A 16,249-nucleotide genomic window follows, 5' to 3' on the forward strand; every position below is an offset into this window, starting at 1 on the left:
CTATAGATCCTCATCTTAATCTCAGAAAATTATTGGAGATTGCAGATACGGTAAAGATTAATAGTATTTCGAAAGACATTGTTTGATTGAATTTGTTTTTATTTTCTATTCGGGATCATGTAAGGAAGTGGCTCCGATCACTGCCACTTGGTAGCATCATTTCATGGGTAGACATGGCTATCGATGTAAACCTAGACCTAATCACTATCATCCAAGCCTTCATAATCATGAAAATTTCTTGTATGCTAATAATAAGAATGTGTTGAATCTTCCTCCAGTATTCAACAATCAAAAGAGTGAAGGTAGACTATCTTTGGAAGATTTGGTTAACACTTTTGTGTCTCAACCTTCAAAGAGAATAGAGAAGACCTAAAATAGGATAAAAAAATCTTGAAAGGCATATTAACAATATGGGTGCCACTATAAAACCCCTTGAAGTCCAAATTGGTCAAGTGCAAGTATCATCACCAATCAGCAAAGAGGAACAATCCCCACAACACTGAGAGGAGCACATTGATGCTAATATGATCAGAGATGTCACTGAATTTGGTCAAGCCACCAAAGAATCAAGAGAGGAGTATAAAAGAGAGGTACTGATGGTTCTGGATGATTAGTCAAAAAATCTCATGACGGAATCATATATATTGAGTGGAACACTAAATATTCTCAAGGTCCACATGTCGTTTCCACGACGCTTCCAAAAGAAAGGACTGGCTTCTTAGTTTTCTAAGGTCTTAAAATTTTTCACAAAATTCATATCATTATTCTTTTTGTTGAACTCCCGTTGTATCTTACCTGGGTAACAAAAATTCTTCAAATAGATTACATCCAAAAAGAAGAGATTTGTAGACTTTGAGAATGTGACAACTAAAGAATGTAGTGTTGTGATCAAAAGATGCTTCCACAAAAGCCTAAGGTGAAAGAAAGTCAAAGCAACCAAGTACGTGGCAAGATTTGGTTGGATATATAAGATCTAGTGCTTTGACCTAAAAATAAGTTTTTTTTTTGTGTTATATTGATTATCTCATGAATTTAAATCTCTGAAATAATATCACAAAAAATATATTTTTTTTAAGAAGAAAAAATTGTTCAGTATTATAAGATAAATTTAATAATAATAATGATAAAATCATTTATTCTTACGATTAAAATAATGAGTAGTTATTCTAATATAATAATTATTATAGTAGTCAATTTTCATAAGGTTTTGTTGTTGCTTTTGAAAGTTTAAATATATATATATATATATATCAAGAAAAATTGTGTAAGATGCATGGGTATTAATCAAATAAATAAATAATATGAAGAAGATTATTAATCTTTTTTCAGATGTATTATATTATTATTATTATTATTATTATTATTCACTGTACAAATTATTAATTTCCAAAATCAACAATCACTTAAACCCAGCCGGCGGCGAAAACCCTTGACCACCGTTCACACCACCGGCCGACCGTCACCCTGTATAAGCCGCCTCTTTGTACTTCATCCATTCTCGGGTACATCAAAGTTCAGATTTTTTATTTAGAACTTCAGTTTGTGTTATAATACAAGATCAATTTCATATTGTTTATTTGTTATTTGATCTGCTTTTCTGGGCTCTATTCGATTTTTCAGCTTTTATATGATTTTGGAGCTGGTTAGGCTCATTTGAAAGGTCGAATTTGATTCAAGCTGGACTGCTTGAGCTTAAATGTTCCACCTTTTCATTTTGCTGACATTTTATCAGTTGAGCTGAAACGAGCTGGGAAAATAATGCAAACAGTAATTTATTTTTCTTTCATGATTTAGATTTTAGATCCCATCAAACTCATTCAATTCTGTTGGATTACATTTAGTTAAAGTAAATTCGACTGATAAAGATATTGTTTTCGTCAAACTTATTGCTAGTTCTTTGATATATGGTGGCATTCATTGGTAATATTATCAAATTTTGATTATCACTTGGACTGAAGTTTCCTTTTCTGTATGTTTCAGAAATGAATGTGGCTTCTCCGGTCCATGATGAAGGTCAAGGAGAGGATTTTCTGGATGAAAGCGATATCATTAATGAATATGATGTCGATGAAGAAGGTATATTGTAAGAATTGCTGCTGTCATCCGCTTTTTACAAAATACGGGGTAGTCAGATTTAATTACATTGGTGATTCTAATCATTTCATGTTCTGATGAAATTTTTTAGGAATGGGTGTTAGAAGCCCTTTGGTTAAAACTTTTTATTTGTAGTAATTGGTGGCCATCCTATTTAGAGTATATTTAAGTTGGTGAATGATTTTCATATAAAAATTGTGTATGTTGAATGAATGTTTTTTTTCCTTTTACCAAAAAGAGTATCGCTGTTTGCCTTTTTCTTTGAAGTCGACTTCTTTTTTAACAGTCCCACGTGTTCATCATGCCACTGTTTATTTAGGAATTATTCCTAAATTTCTACTTCATTTTATGTGCACTTGAATTGCTTGCAATTTCAGAACTTCCAGATGTGGATGATGAACTTCCAGATGAGGATGATGAAGGAGGCTCTGATGGAGAAGAAGGTGTCCATATTTGATATTAAATAATATATCACTAATACCTTTTTTTATTTGTCCCCAATATACATACAAGATATTCGTATTCTGTTAATGCGAACTTGTTTTCCTGATTTATTGAGTGAATGAAAGAGTGCACAAGGTGGAATAGAAACACTTGAGAGCTGTGTATTTCCTACTTACAATGTCAATTCAGTGATATCTGTTTGAAGCACCGAATTAGGAAAAAAATAATTGTAAAAAGTTCTAGTTGGACAATGAATTCATTTTGTAAAATGACAACTTTAGGGACTGCTGCTAAATAGTGTGATGGCATGAGAGCGCTCTTTGTGGTACATTTATAGAACTTTTTTTTATATATATAAATGAGTTTATATCTCAAATTATTTTTTCTAGATCTTACCCTGTTGTGCAATTATGGTTGCAGATGTTGTTGATGATTCAATACACATATTTACGGGTCATACAGGTGCACCGTGTCTTTTTCTGCTTACCAATAGTGTATCATATTTCTTTTATTAATTCCACATATTTAATTGTCATGCAAATGCACTATGTTTTCTGGTTTTGAATGCTATTTCAGTTAATGAAGCCAATATAATGTGTTAGTTTCTTTGTATTAATTCTTCTAACGGAGATTTAGATATTTGTTCCTTTGCTTCTAGGTGAACTATACACCGCTGCATGCAGTCCAACGGACCCTACATTGGTTGCTACTGGCGGTGGCGATGAAAAAGGATTCTTATGGAAGATCAATCAAGGAGACTGGATTTTTGCATTAGAAGGTATGTGATTGAGAGTTTCTCAAACCAAAAAAATAAAAGTGTTTTTGAACATTTGTTGGTTCATGAGATCTTTCCAAATTTGTGTATGGTGTCAAACAATCTAATAAACGACTTATGTATTTCAAGAATTTTAAGTGTATCACTATAAAAATCCTTGGTTTGCAAACTTGAAGTCTAGTGAAGGCTTATGATAAACAGATAACTTGTGTAAATTGCTTGAACATTGAAAGAAAAAGCATGAATAAGATCAATTTACTTGTTTCTTTTCAAATGAATACAACGGCATCATTAGTTAATAAGTTATCGTGACCCCTGCCAGTTGATTGCATTCTAGTCCCTTGTGTTTGAGGATCCCAAACGTCCTTGTGCAGGTCACCAGGACTCTGTATCTTGTTTAGCTTTTAGTGTAGATGGAAAGTTGCTTGCATCTGGAGGCTTGGATGGAGTTGTTAAAATATGGGACACAGCTAGCGGAGACTTAAGATGCACACTTGAAGGTCCTACAGGGAACATTGAGGTGATATTCAAACTTATGCTTGTGAATTATTTCTTTGTATCTGTTGTCTGAACTGGAAATTGTACAGTGGGTCAGGTGGCATCCAAAAGGACATTTGATCTTAGCTGGTTCTGACGATTCTTCTGTGTGGATGTGGAATGCTGACAAGGCTGCTGTTTTGAATGTTTTCACCGGGCATGGGAGTAGTGTAACTTGTGGTGATTTTACTCCTGATGGTACTGATCTTTAGTGCTTTCTTTTGGTGACTATTATATTATTTCAAAAATCCTTATTTATAATTAACACTTACTTTCTGAAGGTAAAGTAATATGTAGTGGTTCCGATGATGCAACAATGAGAGTTTGGAACCCTAGAACAGGTGAAATCATCCATGTTGTCCGAGGTATGGCACTGAGTTTGTATTTGTAAATATCTCTAATATTATGTTGTAAGCTGTTTGGTTGAGCTTCATGCATGTTCAAGTCATGATCCATTCTTCAGAAACTCCTTAATGTGCAATATTGTAAAAAGATCCGTCCATGATTTTCAAATACTTTTATATTTGCTTGAAGCAAAATCAAGGTGAGACTGAGGTTTTTCTACTTGAAACAACTCATTCTTGAATATTATGAAAGTACTAATTTACATAAGAATTCTGAGTTAAGCAGACAATAGTGTCAGTTGCCGAAATTTTTGTTTATGCAAAGCAATGGCAAAATGAATCGCTATAGTTTTTTGTTTTATTAGTGAAATAGGAGAGTGGACTCTAATGCACATGTGACTTATTTTTGAGTCAAAGCAGCAGCCAAACGACCTTTGTGAGTTCTGAATTTTATAACATTGTACCTTTTGCTCGAAGAGACAAAATAAGCTAGTACAGGACAATGCATAACTTTGCTTCAATAAGTGTGAAGTTCTTTGTGCAACTGGTCCTTACTCTTGATGTATAGCATGTGAAGAGCATGTGACAATTGGAAGAATTTAGATTTCCTTATGTTTCTAGCTTGCTGCCACTCTACGTCCTTCTCACTCTCCCCTGCTGAACTTTCTGCACAAACAGCATTGGAAATTACTGCTAACAACATCCATGCAATACAAAAGTTAAAAAGTCGTGCTCCTCTATCATTGCTTTGTTATTTTAGTTTTGCTGTTATTGGATTCTTTCTAGCCTCGGGATTTGCTGGCACTGCTGATTATTGTATATCTTATTGTAAAGGTCATCCTTATCATACTGAAGGACTCACATGCTTGACGATCAATTCTGACTCTACTCTTGTGCTCACTGGTTCAAATGATGGTTCAGTTCATATTGTCAACATATCAACTGGGAAGGTGCTTTGGCTTTTTTTCTTTCTTTTCAATCTTCAATGCCACTAACATGCGTTGGAGTGGTTCCACTGCTGACAAAATTGGCTTTTTAGGTGATTGTATTGATTGATCTTGCAATTTTCAATTCTCAGGTGGTAAGTTCTTTAAGTGCCCATTCCGAATCAGTCGAGTGTGCAGCTTTTGAATTAAGGTGTGACTTGCTACTTTTTCATCTTCATCCTGTAAAATCAAAAGAAACAGATACAGATACTTACATCTTACTTAAGTAAACTATCCTGTGTCTCAGCAAATTTTTCATGCTTTTTTTCGTGAAGTAGAATATATATTCAAGTTTCTTTCACATGTTTTCCTTAAACTTACTTGAAGTACTCGAGGAGGCTATCCAATGGCTGCGACAGGAGGCATGGATAATAAGCTTATAATATGGGATCTACAGCATTCATCTCCTAGGTGCACATGTGACCATGAGGTTTGTTGAATTCCTTTCTTTTCTTGAGCTATTTTTTTTTTATTGAATTTTGATTTTTTTGGGGGCTGTGGGGGTGGGATAAACATTGACATCCGAAGAAGGGGGCTGTAGTTTTTGGGCTCAAATCCAAAAAGCTCGAAAGAAGTCTATACTTCGTAAGCATATTACTTGAAGAAACATACTCCATATTTCACAACACTGCATTCCTCGGTCCTCACCTTGTAAGTTTAAACTATATGCCTATTACCAGAGTCAGACAATTCATTTACTCATGAAGTGATATACCTATTACCGGAGTCAGACAATTCATTTACTCATAAAGTGTGATAAATTTCATGGAGTTGAGAGCATCCAAGTATCAGGAGATAGATGGGAAGCAATTAAGATTAACATTGTAAGTTGAAGTCTGCATTTAATAAGAAGGCGTCAATTTGGTATTTTATGTTCGTATTGTGTCATTTTTATCAGCATCATGTAATGTTCAGTCGCAGATTGGGTTGTAGTTCTCAGGGGTGATGATACTGTAATAGATAAGAAATTAGCAGTAAAAAATTCTTTTCTTGGTGATGATGCATTCACAGAATAAGGAGTATTCAAGTAGATAAAAAGGTGGATTTTGGCAGTCCTTTTATTTTGGAGGGGGTTTCTTGAGGTGCCTTTGAGGCAGTGAAATTTGGTTAGATCTAGTCTTGATCCCACCTAATCACATCCATCTTTGACAAACATATTCCTATGTATTTGGATCAAATCTTCCCATGATTCTTTCGTGGGTGATCGTTGCAACAGCTTATCTTAGTCCTTTTTGGCAGGATGGAGTCACTTGTTTGCTTTGGCTATCTGGTTCTAGATTTATGGCCACAGGCTGCGTCGATGGGAAAGTTCGAATATGGGATAGTCTCTCCGGAAACTGTGCAAGAATATTATGTGGACACACAGGTCCAATTCAGTCGATTGACACATCTTCTAATGGAGAGTTCTTGGTAGCTGTTTCAATCGATGGAACTGCTAGAGTGTTCGAGATCGCTGAATTCAGATAAAAATAAATCGATTCAGGTTAGCTTAAGTTCGATTTCCTAGAGTGTTAGTACTGATCCAGTCAGTGGTCATAGTGAGCCAAACATACTTTTCTACATGTGGCAACTTGTGGAACCACATGAAAAAATGATTTGGCTCCCTTTTGTGTCGTCGGATCCAGTCGAGGTGTTACCCCAGCTACCATCGAATGAACCCATTAGTTTATTTTGGATAGAAATTCTTGGGCGAGTTGTGCATTTGCTTCAAAGATTTATGATACTTTGATAGCCTTTGATTTTGATATATTTCATATAGGATTACGCTGTATATGATCATAATTATTATAACCATATTGAAATTTATATATATAAACAAATTTTTGTCATATTATGAAAAGTATTTAGTGATATTAATATATTTACCTATCACATTAAATATTTGAAAACAAATATAAAATAAATGTGTAATTAAATGTGAAGTCTTTTCAATTTCTTTTTTAAAACTTCAAAAGACTTCACATTTAAATTTGATGTGATGATGTCACTTGAAAATATAAAACTATATTTAAATGTCTATATGTATTGTGTCATTTCATTTAATTTTGATTATGGTTTTAAATAAATATAATTTTTTTATATATAATATTATGTTTTTCTTTTAAAAGAGTATGTCTTGAATTTTGGTTTTTTGATTGTCAAATTGCTATTATTATTATTATTATTATTATTATTATTATTATATTATTATTATTATTATTATTATTATTATTATTTCAATATAAATATTTTTTAATTTGTTCTAATAAAAATTTAATCAAAATTTATTCATCTAATAAAAACAAATATTTGTCTTTTTAAAAATATTTAATTTTAAAATTAAATTTGATAGAAAAAATAATATATGATTTTTAAAATATATTTTTATTTGTTTATTAGTAACAGTTTCACTAGTCAAGATAAAGAAGTCAATTTAACGACAAAATATTGTTATCTTCATTTAAACGTTTCTCAAATTATATAAACATTTTTTATATAATAATTATTTTTTATAATAATATTTAAATTTTAAATATATTCATCATATTACGTCAATAATTTTAATAATTATTCAACGTTAATATATACGAAGTTTAATAATTAATGGCATAAAATAACATTTTGTTTGTAATACAATAAAAAGCTAATTTAAATAATATTTAAATTCTTAAATCCTTTCACATAGTGTTTCGATGAGAGAAGGTTTCGAATTTACCCTCTAAATTTAAACCATCAAACTCCAAAATATGAATGTGTAATGAACTTTAAATATAATTAATATTGGTGAAATTGAAAGTTCAAATTTTACAACTTTTTTCAAATCAAGTCATTTCACGACATCAAAATGGCTAGAGGTGGGGGTTGGTTGGTTCAACGAACTTAGCATATTTTATGTGTAATTTTATAAGATCGGCATACAATATATCACATGCAAAAAATTCTATTCTAGAAGCTATGGTAAATACTGGAATATCTGTCTCTAATGTTGTTTCTTTTATGGAAAATGAAGCATGCGGGCCACCAAATTTAGGTTTTATTAGAAAGTATGCATATGAGTCGGTTGGAAAAATATACAAAAGTTGAGAATGGAGATGTCACTGCACTTATTCAATATTTTATAAATAATGCGAATAAGAAGAATTATTTATACTAGAATGTTCAATTGGATGATGACGATAGGGTGATGAACTTTTTTCTTTAGGGGCTATAGATGTCAGGTTTATTATGAATATTTTGGTAATGTCCTGTTGATTGATACAACATATTGAACAAATAAGTAAAATTTGATATGTGCTCCATTTGTTTGTATAAATCAACATATGCAGAATGTGTTGTTTGGCTTGACCTTTATGTCAGATAAAACTCAAAATTCTTTTGAATGGTTGTTTGCAATATTTCTTGATTCTATGAATTGACGACAACCACATGCTATCTTTTCAGACCAATGTCAAGCCATGATGAATGTCATTGAAACAATTTTTCCACTTTCACATCATCGTTTATGTCAATGACATACAAATCAAAATGCTTCTTCACACTTTAGGAGTTTAAATGGTGATTCTGTTTTTAAAGGATTGTGGTATAAATGCATGAATCATTGTGAATCTAAAGATAAATTTGAGAGCACATGGAAATATATGATTGAAACATATGATTTGGATGGTCATAAATGGTTGAATGAGATGTACAAGCTTAAGGAGAAATGGTCTACTACTTTTATGAATAGAAGGTTTAGTGCAGGAATTTTGGCTACTTAGAGAAATGAAGTCACAGTATGGTTTTAAAAGGCAGGTAACAAATTGAGTTCTTTGTATGACTTTATGTTGAATTATGCAAAGATTCAAAATAACTGGCGGGAAAGGGAAAAGACTGAAGATACCCGTTGTCGGCATGGTAATCATGTACAGATTTTGAAAAACCATCAATTGTTGATTCATGCTACTAATGTTTATATGATGTCTTTATACTTGCTATTCGAAGTTGAATTGGTCAATTCATTGAATTGCAAATTGGTTGAACCACCATATTGTTTTGGTAATGATTGGAATTAGATTAAAATCAAAGTAAAATCTCATGATGAAAAGTCAAGGGTTCAACACGTGGTGTTCAATAAGCATAATCATGAAATAAAGTGCAGTTGTCGTAAGTTTGAGACAAATAGGATTTTGTGTAAGCATGCTTGGATGGTGTTTAACTGTATGGATGTCACTGTGATACCCGAATGTTATATTTTGAAGATGTGGATGAAGAATGTAGGAAATAGACTTACATCTGACTTTGACGAAAGTGGCAGGAGTGTGATGGTCGTGTATCTGAAATGGTTTTTGTCAACGAAATAATGAGATCAACCTATTATGTAACTCAACTGAGCAAATCTCATGACGAGGCAAGAAAAATATTATATGGATTGTTTGACGCTACAAAAGATGAAATCTCCAACCTTGTATTGAATTTAGGTATAGATGTGATGATATTCGAAGTGATGGAGTATGCATATGTAACCCAATTACTGCTAAAGCCAAAAGAGTTACTAATGCTAATATTACACGACACTGGGATACTAAGAGCAAAAAAAGAAAAGAAAAAGGAAAAAAGGAGAAAAGAAGTTTCAATTAAGTTTTCATATTTTCAGGTAAGTGTGGATAGTCGAGTATAGATTAATTGAATTAATTGTTGTATTGAAGTTTCATATGTTGAAGTTTCATACTTACTATCAAAGTTACATAATGTGGTTGATTCATGGTGTACTGAAGCTCCATACTATACTTATTATGTGGTTTAATTGAATTAAGTTGTGTTGTAATTCGATTTGATCACGATCGAATTAACTGGTCCCAATTGCAAGAAATATCGAATTCGGGTTAATATTAAAACATGCAATATGTCAGCAATCAACGGTGATCAAGAAATAAACTGAAGAATAAGAAATGCGATCAACACCAAAGCGATTTAAAGTGGTTCGACAAATTTGTCTACTTCCACGGACAAGCAACACTCGACCAATATTTATTGAACTCAAGAACAACTTAATGGTGAATTCACAAGTTTCTGGATCAATCTCACATACACAGATCTCCAATCAATTCCTCAGCAATGAATCCGAAAGATAAGAGGAAAAACTTTCTTTTGTTGTGAGTGAATGTGTAAAACAGAAGAAGTAGCCCCATTAAACCTCAGGGCCTCTGAACATATATACTTCCTTGTGTGTGAACACTATATGTAAGCAACTGCCACTCTCAACCATTTCTTGACTTTTGTTAATTCACCTTGTGCCATTAAGCTGGCTCAAACAGAAAAACAACAAGGCTCCACCAAAGTGTCAAAATCTTGAGATAATATCCACAATTCTCCACCTTGTCTCAAGATTGAATCAAGTGCTACTTGTCAGTATCAGCCCTTAGTCTAAGGACCTTCCAGTTCTTCAACATTGATCATTTTTAAGCAATATAGAAGTTTATCTTTCGTGATTGGCTTTGTTAACATGCCAGCTACATTGTCATCGGTTTTAACTTTTTCCAGCTCTACTTCTCCTTTGCCAACTACTTCTCTCACGAAATGCAATTTCACACCCACATGTTTAGTTCTCTCATGAAACACTTGATTCTTAGTTAAGTGAATTGCACTTTGATTATCACACAACAGCCTTAATGTTGCATCCTGAATTTCTAGTTCAGCAACTAATCCACGCAGGCACATAGCTTCCTTAACTCCTTCTGTAATGGCAATATATTCGGCTTCTGTGGTTGACAGTGCCACCACTGGTTGAAGGCTTACTTTCCAACTGATAGTTGTTCCGAACATTGTGAAGACATATCCAGTGATTGACTTCCGAGTGTCAATGCACCTTGCAAAATCAGAATCCACAAAACCATTTAATGCTTCAGTTATCTCATTTGCTCTACCATAGACCAACCTATACCTCACTGTACCCTTGAGGTATCTCATCACCCATTTGAGGGCTTCCCAATGAGTTTTCCCGGGATTGGCCATGAATCTGCTCACCATACTTACAGCATATGCTAGATCAGGCCTTGTGCATATCATTGCATACATGACTGAGCCTACAACACTTGCGTAAGGTACATTAGTCATGTAATTCCTTTCTTCACTTGTTTCTGGTTTATGGGATGCAGTGAGTTTGAAATGTTGTGCTAATGATGTTAGCACACTCTTTGAACTTGACATTCCAAACTTACCCAATACCTTCTCAATATATGATCACTGTGACAAGTAAATCAATTTACTTCCCTTGTCCCTCTTTATTTCCATATCAAGCATCATTCTTGTTGGACCAAGATCCTTCATGTCAAACTCTGTTTTAAATTCTGTTTTGAGCTTGGTAATCTCCTTTCTTTCTGCACAGGCTATCAATATATCATCCACGTACAATATTATATATATCATTACATCTGTTTCACCGCGTTTAAAGTACACACACAGATCATATCTATTTTTACTGAAACCAGCTTTAAACATGAAGTCATCGAACCTCTTATTCCATTGCCTTGGGGACTGTTTTAACCCACACAAAGATTTCTTTAGTTTATACACTTTGTTCTCACTTCCTCCCATAATGAAGACTTCGGGTTGAAGCATGTAAATGTCTTCTTCTAGCTCTCCATGTAATAAATTTGTCCTTACATCCATCTGTTCCAGTTCCAAGTCCCATCTTGCACAAATGGCCAATAGAATTCGAATTAATCTGTGTTTTACTACTGGAGAGAATATCTCATGGAAATCAATTCCTTCTCTCTGTGTAAACCCTTTGGCTACAAGTCTTGCCTTTAGCCTTGGTGGTTCAACTCCAGGTATACAATCCTTTCTTTTGAACACCCATTTTGATGCAACCAATTTCAGTCCATGTGGTCTTTCTACTAGTGTCCAGGTCTTGTTGTCCTGTAGTGACTTAATCTCTTCCCTCATCGCCTCTAACCATTTGTGCTTATTTTGACTGCTCAAGGCTTCCTTGTAGGACTTTGGTTCTTCAATGTCCAAACTTTGAGCTGTAATCAAGGCATATGATATGAGATCATCATAGCCATACCTCTCTGGTGGTTTGCTTGCTCATTTTTCTCTATCTCTTATTAGACTATACCCTTCTTCTGGTACCTGTTGGGATTATTCTTCTTCTATAGATGAGGAATCATGATCAGCATCACCAGTCACCCCTTCAATATCCAGCCTCATTCCCACACCAACCGATTCATTATCCAAAGTAGGTCCACCTGCTGTTTGATTGACGATATATGCCATATCTGCTTCATTGAACACAACATCCCTACTTATAATCATCCTTTTGAATCTGTTTTCCAAGCACCAGAGTTTATATCCTTTAACTCCCTTTGGGTATCCAATGAATATGCATTTTAAGGCTCTTGGTGCAAGTTTGTCTTGTCTCGAATGTGCATATGCAATACACCCAAAGATTCTTAGGTGCTTATATGCTGCTGGTTTACCTGTCCATAATTCCTGAGGTGTTTTAAAACCTATGGCAGAGGAGGGACATATATTGAAGAGGTAACAAGCCGTGCTCACAGCTTCTGCCCAGAAGGTTTTTGGCAAGTTAGCTGCTACGAGCATACACCTTACTCTTTCAAGGATGGTCCTGTTCATTCTTTCTGCAAGGCCGTTCTGGTGTGGAGTACCTCTCATTGTCTTGTGTCTAGTGATTCCTTCTTTTGCACAAAACATGTTGAACTCATCAGATAAGAATCAAGTCCATTGTCTGTCCTTAGACATTTCACCTTCCTGCCTGTTTGTTCTCCACAAGTGCTTTCCATTCCTTGAACGATTTGAAGGCTTCATCTTTTCCTTTTAGAATATATACCCACACTCTTCTGGAATAGTCATCTATGATGCTCATAAAGTACTTAGCTCCACCTAATGAGGTTGTTCTTGAAGCACCCCAAAGATCCGAGTGGATGTAATATAAGGTAGCTTTGGTTCTGTACGTTGATGTATTAAACTTGGCTCTACAAGATTTTCCATACACACATTCTTCACAAAATCCCAAGTTTTCTATTTTATCCCCATCGAAAGCTCCTTGTTTGCACAATTCCGTTAATCCTTGGTTACTGACATGGCCTAGCCTTTTATACCACAGCTGAGTCTTATTGCCATCACCTTTTGCCACTGCAGCAATCGAACTAATTATTGTGCTTCCAACAAGCGAGTATAGTCCATTTTTTCTAATTCCCTTCATCATTACTAGAGCACCTCTTTAAACCTTAAGAACTCCTTTTCTGCTTTGAATGTGTACCCGATTTTATCCAGTGTTCCAAGAGATATCAAATTTCTCTTTAATTCTGGAACGTATCTTACCTCTTGTAGTATTCTCTCAAGTACATCATACATCTTGATTCTTACAGCCCCAATTAAAATTACCTTGCATGCTTTATTGTTACCAAGGAGTACTGAACCATCTTCTATTTGGTTCAGAATTTCAAACCAATCATGGTTGGGTGTCATATGGTATGAGCACCTTGAGTTTGATAAGTGCAAGATTTGGACTTAATTTACATTTAAATCCATTTTGAATTATGCTTGTTTCGAACAGAATTATGCGTTTTTGGTTTGTTTATGTTGTCATTTCAGGAATGGAGAAAATAGCGAACACGAAGCCAAGTGGACCAAGAAGCGCACGACCACGAGCACATCACCGGACAGATGTGTGCGCGCGGCCGCGCCACTTCACGCGCAGGCGCGCGCACACCCACACAAATGCAAGACCAGTGAGTCGCGCGCCATCGCGCCACATCGTGCGCAGCCGCGCGCACAAATACAAGCACCCGAGCAGAACATCGCGCGCCACCGCGCGGCATCACGTGCACCCGCGTGCGCACAGAAGAAGCGAATACACAGAAGCTCGCGCGCGGGCGCGCGAGATTGCGCGCAACCGCGCGTACACCTGCACGGCCAAACACAGTAGCGCGCGCGCAGCAGCGCGATATCACGCGCACCCGCGTACACGGCGTCCCAGAAATCACTATATAATGCGCACCGCTAGGTCAGAAGGGGGACACGCCGTTTCAGACGAAAATACAGAGGAAGACTCGGAGCGAAGGCGAGACGAAGGCACGACACGCGAAGATCGATCACAACTATGAAGAACGACGGATCTGGGGACAGAGACGACGCTTCGGATTTGTTATCTTTCCCTTTGTCTCTTTATTTTATTGCGTGGCGATGTCTAGAATCATAAACATGTCTTGTTTTCTCTTGGATTTCGTGATGAACTAAATTTCCATTCTAGAGGTTGACGTAGCTTTGTCTATACGATGATTTGACGTGGATATTTTTATGATTGGATTCCGTTTTATTTAATTGTGTTCTCTACTCTGGTTACATCGCAATTTACTGGCCATAAATTGTATGTTGTGATTAATTCTGCAACTCGGGAGAGGGACTAGGGTTATAGATCACTAGAGGCACATCGTGGGATGTTTATATCGTTCGGAAGGCGTATAACTTTTGCGAGGCTTAGGTAAGAACATTAATTGCATCTATCAATTAAACTTAGATTTGTATTAGGAATAATTAAATCGAAGTTTGAATGATACAGTTATTCGTCACTTGGGAAAGGGGGCATAAAATACGTAAGTGTTCTTGGCCATTAAATAATAGGAATTCAAGAATTTAAATGCTACCAGGAAGTACAATCGTAGAAACTTAGTGAAATCATTCCTCTAGATATTTTCTATCACTGATATTTCTCCATTCGGTAATTCGAATTATTATTCACTCGCAATTTAATTGTTTTTAACAAACCAATTCTCGTACGAATTTTCTAGATAAAGTTTGGACTATTTTAATTACAAGAATTGATATACAATTCTACACACACTCCTCGTGGGATCGATATCTGTACTCTAACCAGTACTAAAACTTGACACCGTACACTTGCGGTAGTGAAAACACGCAATAAGTTTTTGGCGCCGTTGCCGGGGAGTGTCAAATTTGAATTTATATCAGTACTGTTACCAAATTAGTCTAGATTTTAATTTAGAGCTTTTATTTTTATTGTATTTTAAATTGATTGAGTTTTTCATTTTTCCTGCTTGACAATGTATGCTAAGATCGCAAAACTCAGACTTGCTGATTTTTGACCCGGAGATCGAAAGAACTGCGAGAAAATTAAGAAAAGCAAAGAGGGAAGAGATCCAAGCAATGGCTGAACACAGAGAAAATGACAGACACGCCCAGCCAGAGGCTATTCCTATCAGAGATCACTTCCGACCAGTGATCAACAATCATTACTCTGGTATTGCTCGGGGGACCATAAATGCTAACAATTTTGAGCTGAAGCCTGCCCTGATCAATATGGTTCAACAAAACCAGTTCGTTGGAACTGCTACTTCAGATCCTCACGTTCACCTGAGAACTTTCGTGGAAATCACAGATACGGTAAAGATTAATAATGTTCCTGATGACATTATTAGATTGCGTTTGTTTCCTTTTTCTCTCAGGGATCAAGCAAGAGGATGGCTCCAATCACTGCCGTTAGGGAGCATCACGACATGGCAGGAGCTGGCGACAAAGTTCCTTTCTAAATATTTTCCACCTGCGAAGTCTGCACAATTAAAGATTGAGATCACACTTTTAGACAGACAGACTTCGAGTAGTTGTATGAAGCTTGGGAAAGGTATAAAGAGCTGTTGCGGAGGTGCCTGAATCATGGTTTCGAAGACTGGGTGCAGATTGAGTTGTTTTATAATGGATTGAATGGTCAAACACGTACAACTGTGGATGCAGCGGCAGGTGGCACGATCTTTGCCAAATCTCCTGCTCAAGCCTACGACTTGCTTGAGCAAATGACTATTAACAGCTACCAATGGCCGTCTGAGAGTTCAGGAGTACAGAAGACTGTTGGAATTTATGCGGTGGATCCGATCACATCACTTACTGCACAAGTATCAGCATTGACTACACAGATAGCAACCATGAATAAAGTGAGCACATCAAATACTGAGGGACCATTGCCCGTCGTTGAAGAAGCACAATATCTTGAAGAAGCTCAGTATATCAACAACAGAAATGTTGGAGGGTTTGGCGGATATCGAGGTAACCCTCCCCCTAATACGTATCATCCT

At 35.6% G+C, this 16,249-nt stretch overlaps 2 protein-coding genes across 7 annotated transcripts; one reads left to right on the plus strand and one right to left on the minus strand.

The window, feature by feature from the left end:
• The first annotated feature begins 1,343 nt into the window (after nucleotides 1-1,343).
• On the plus strand, nucleotides 1,344-6,911 carry LOC140803280 (uncharacterized). 6 transcript variants are annotated; one of them, XM_073159081.1, is made up of 13 exons: nucleotides 1,368-1,502; nucleotides 1,621-1,767; nucleotides 1,981-2,076; nucleotides 2,472-2,537; nucleotides 2,959-3,000; nucleotides 3,175-3,316; nucleotides 3,688-3,833; nucleotides 3,901-4,048; nucleotides 4,132-4,215; nucleotides 5,029-5,144; nucleotides 5,273-5,406; nucleotides 5,508-5,610; nucleotides 6,420-6,911. In XM_073159081.1, the coding sequence occupies exons 3-13, from the start codon at nucleotides 1,987-1,989 to the stop codon at nucleotides 6,645-6,647; spliced, it is 1,299 nt and encodes a 432-aa protein (XP_073015182.1). In that variant the 5' UTR covers nucleotides 1,368-1,502; nucleotides 1,621-1,767; nucleotides 1,981-1,986; the 3' UTR covers nucleotides 6,648-6,911. The 6 variants fall into 6 exon arrangements, with proteins under 6 accessions (XP_073015181.1, XP_073015185.1, XP_073015183.1 ...); XM_073159083.1 differs by having other exon boundaries at nucleotides 3,197-3,316; XM_073159080.1 differs by lacking the exon at nucleotides 1,621-1,767 and having other exon boundaries at nucleotides 1,344-1,502.
• Nucleotides 6,912-10,562: 3,651 nt separating this feature from the next.
• Nucleotides 10,563-11,345, minus strand: LOC140802850 (secreted RxLR effector protein 161-like). The gene has a single exon (XM_073158467.1). The coding sequence runs from the start codon at nucleotides 11,343-11,345 to the stop codon at nucleotides 10,563-10,565; it is 783 nt and encodes a 260-aa protein (XP_073014568.1).
• Between the last annotated feature and the right edge of the window lie 4,904 nt (nucleotides 11,346-16,249).

Source organism: Primulina eburnea, chromosome 10, assembly GCF_022965805.1.
Source record: "Primulina eburnea isolate SZY01 chromosome 10, ASM2296580v1, whole genome shotgun sequence".
Lineage (NCBI taxonomy): Eukaryota > Viridiplantae > Streptophyta > Magnoliopsida > Lamiales > Gesneriaceae > Primulina > Primulina eburnea.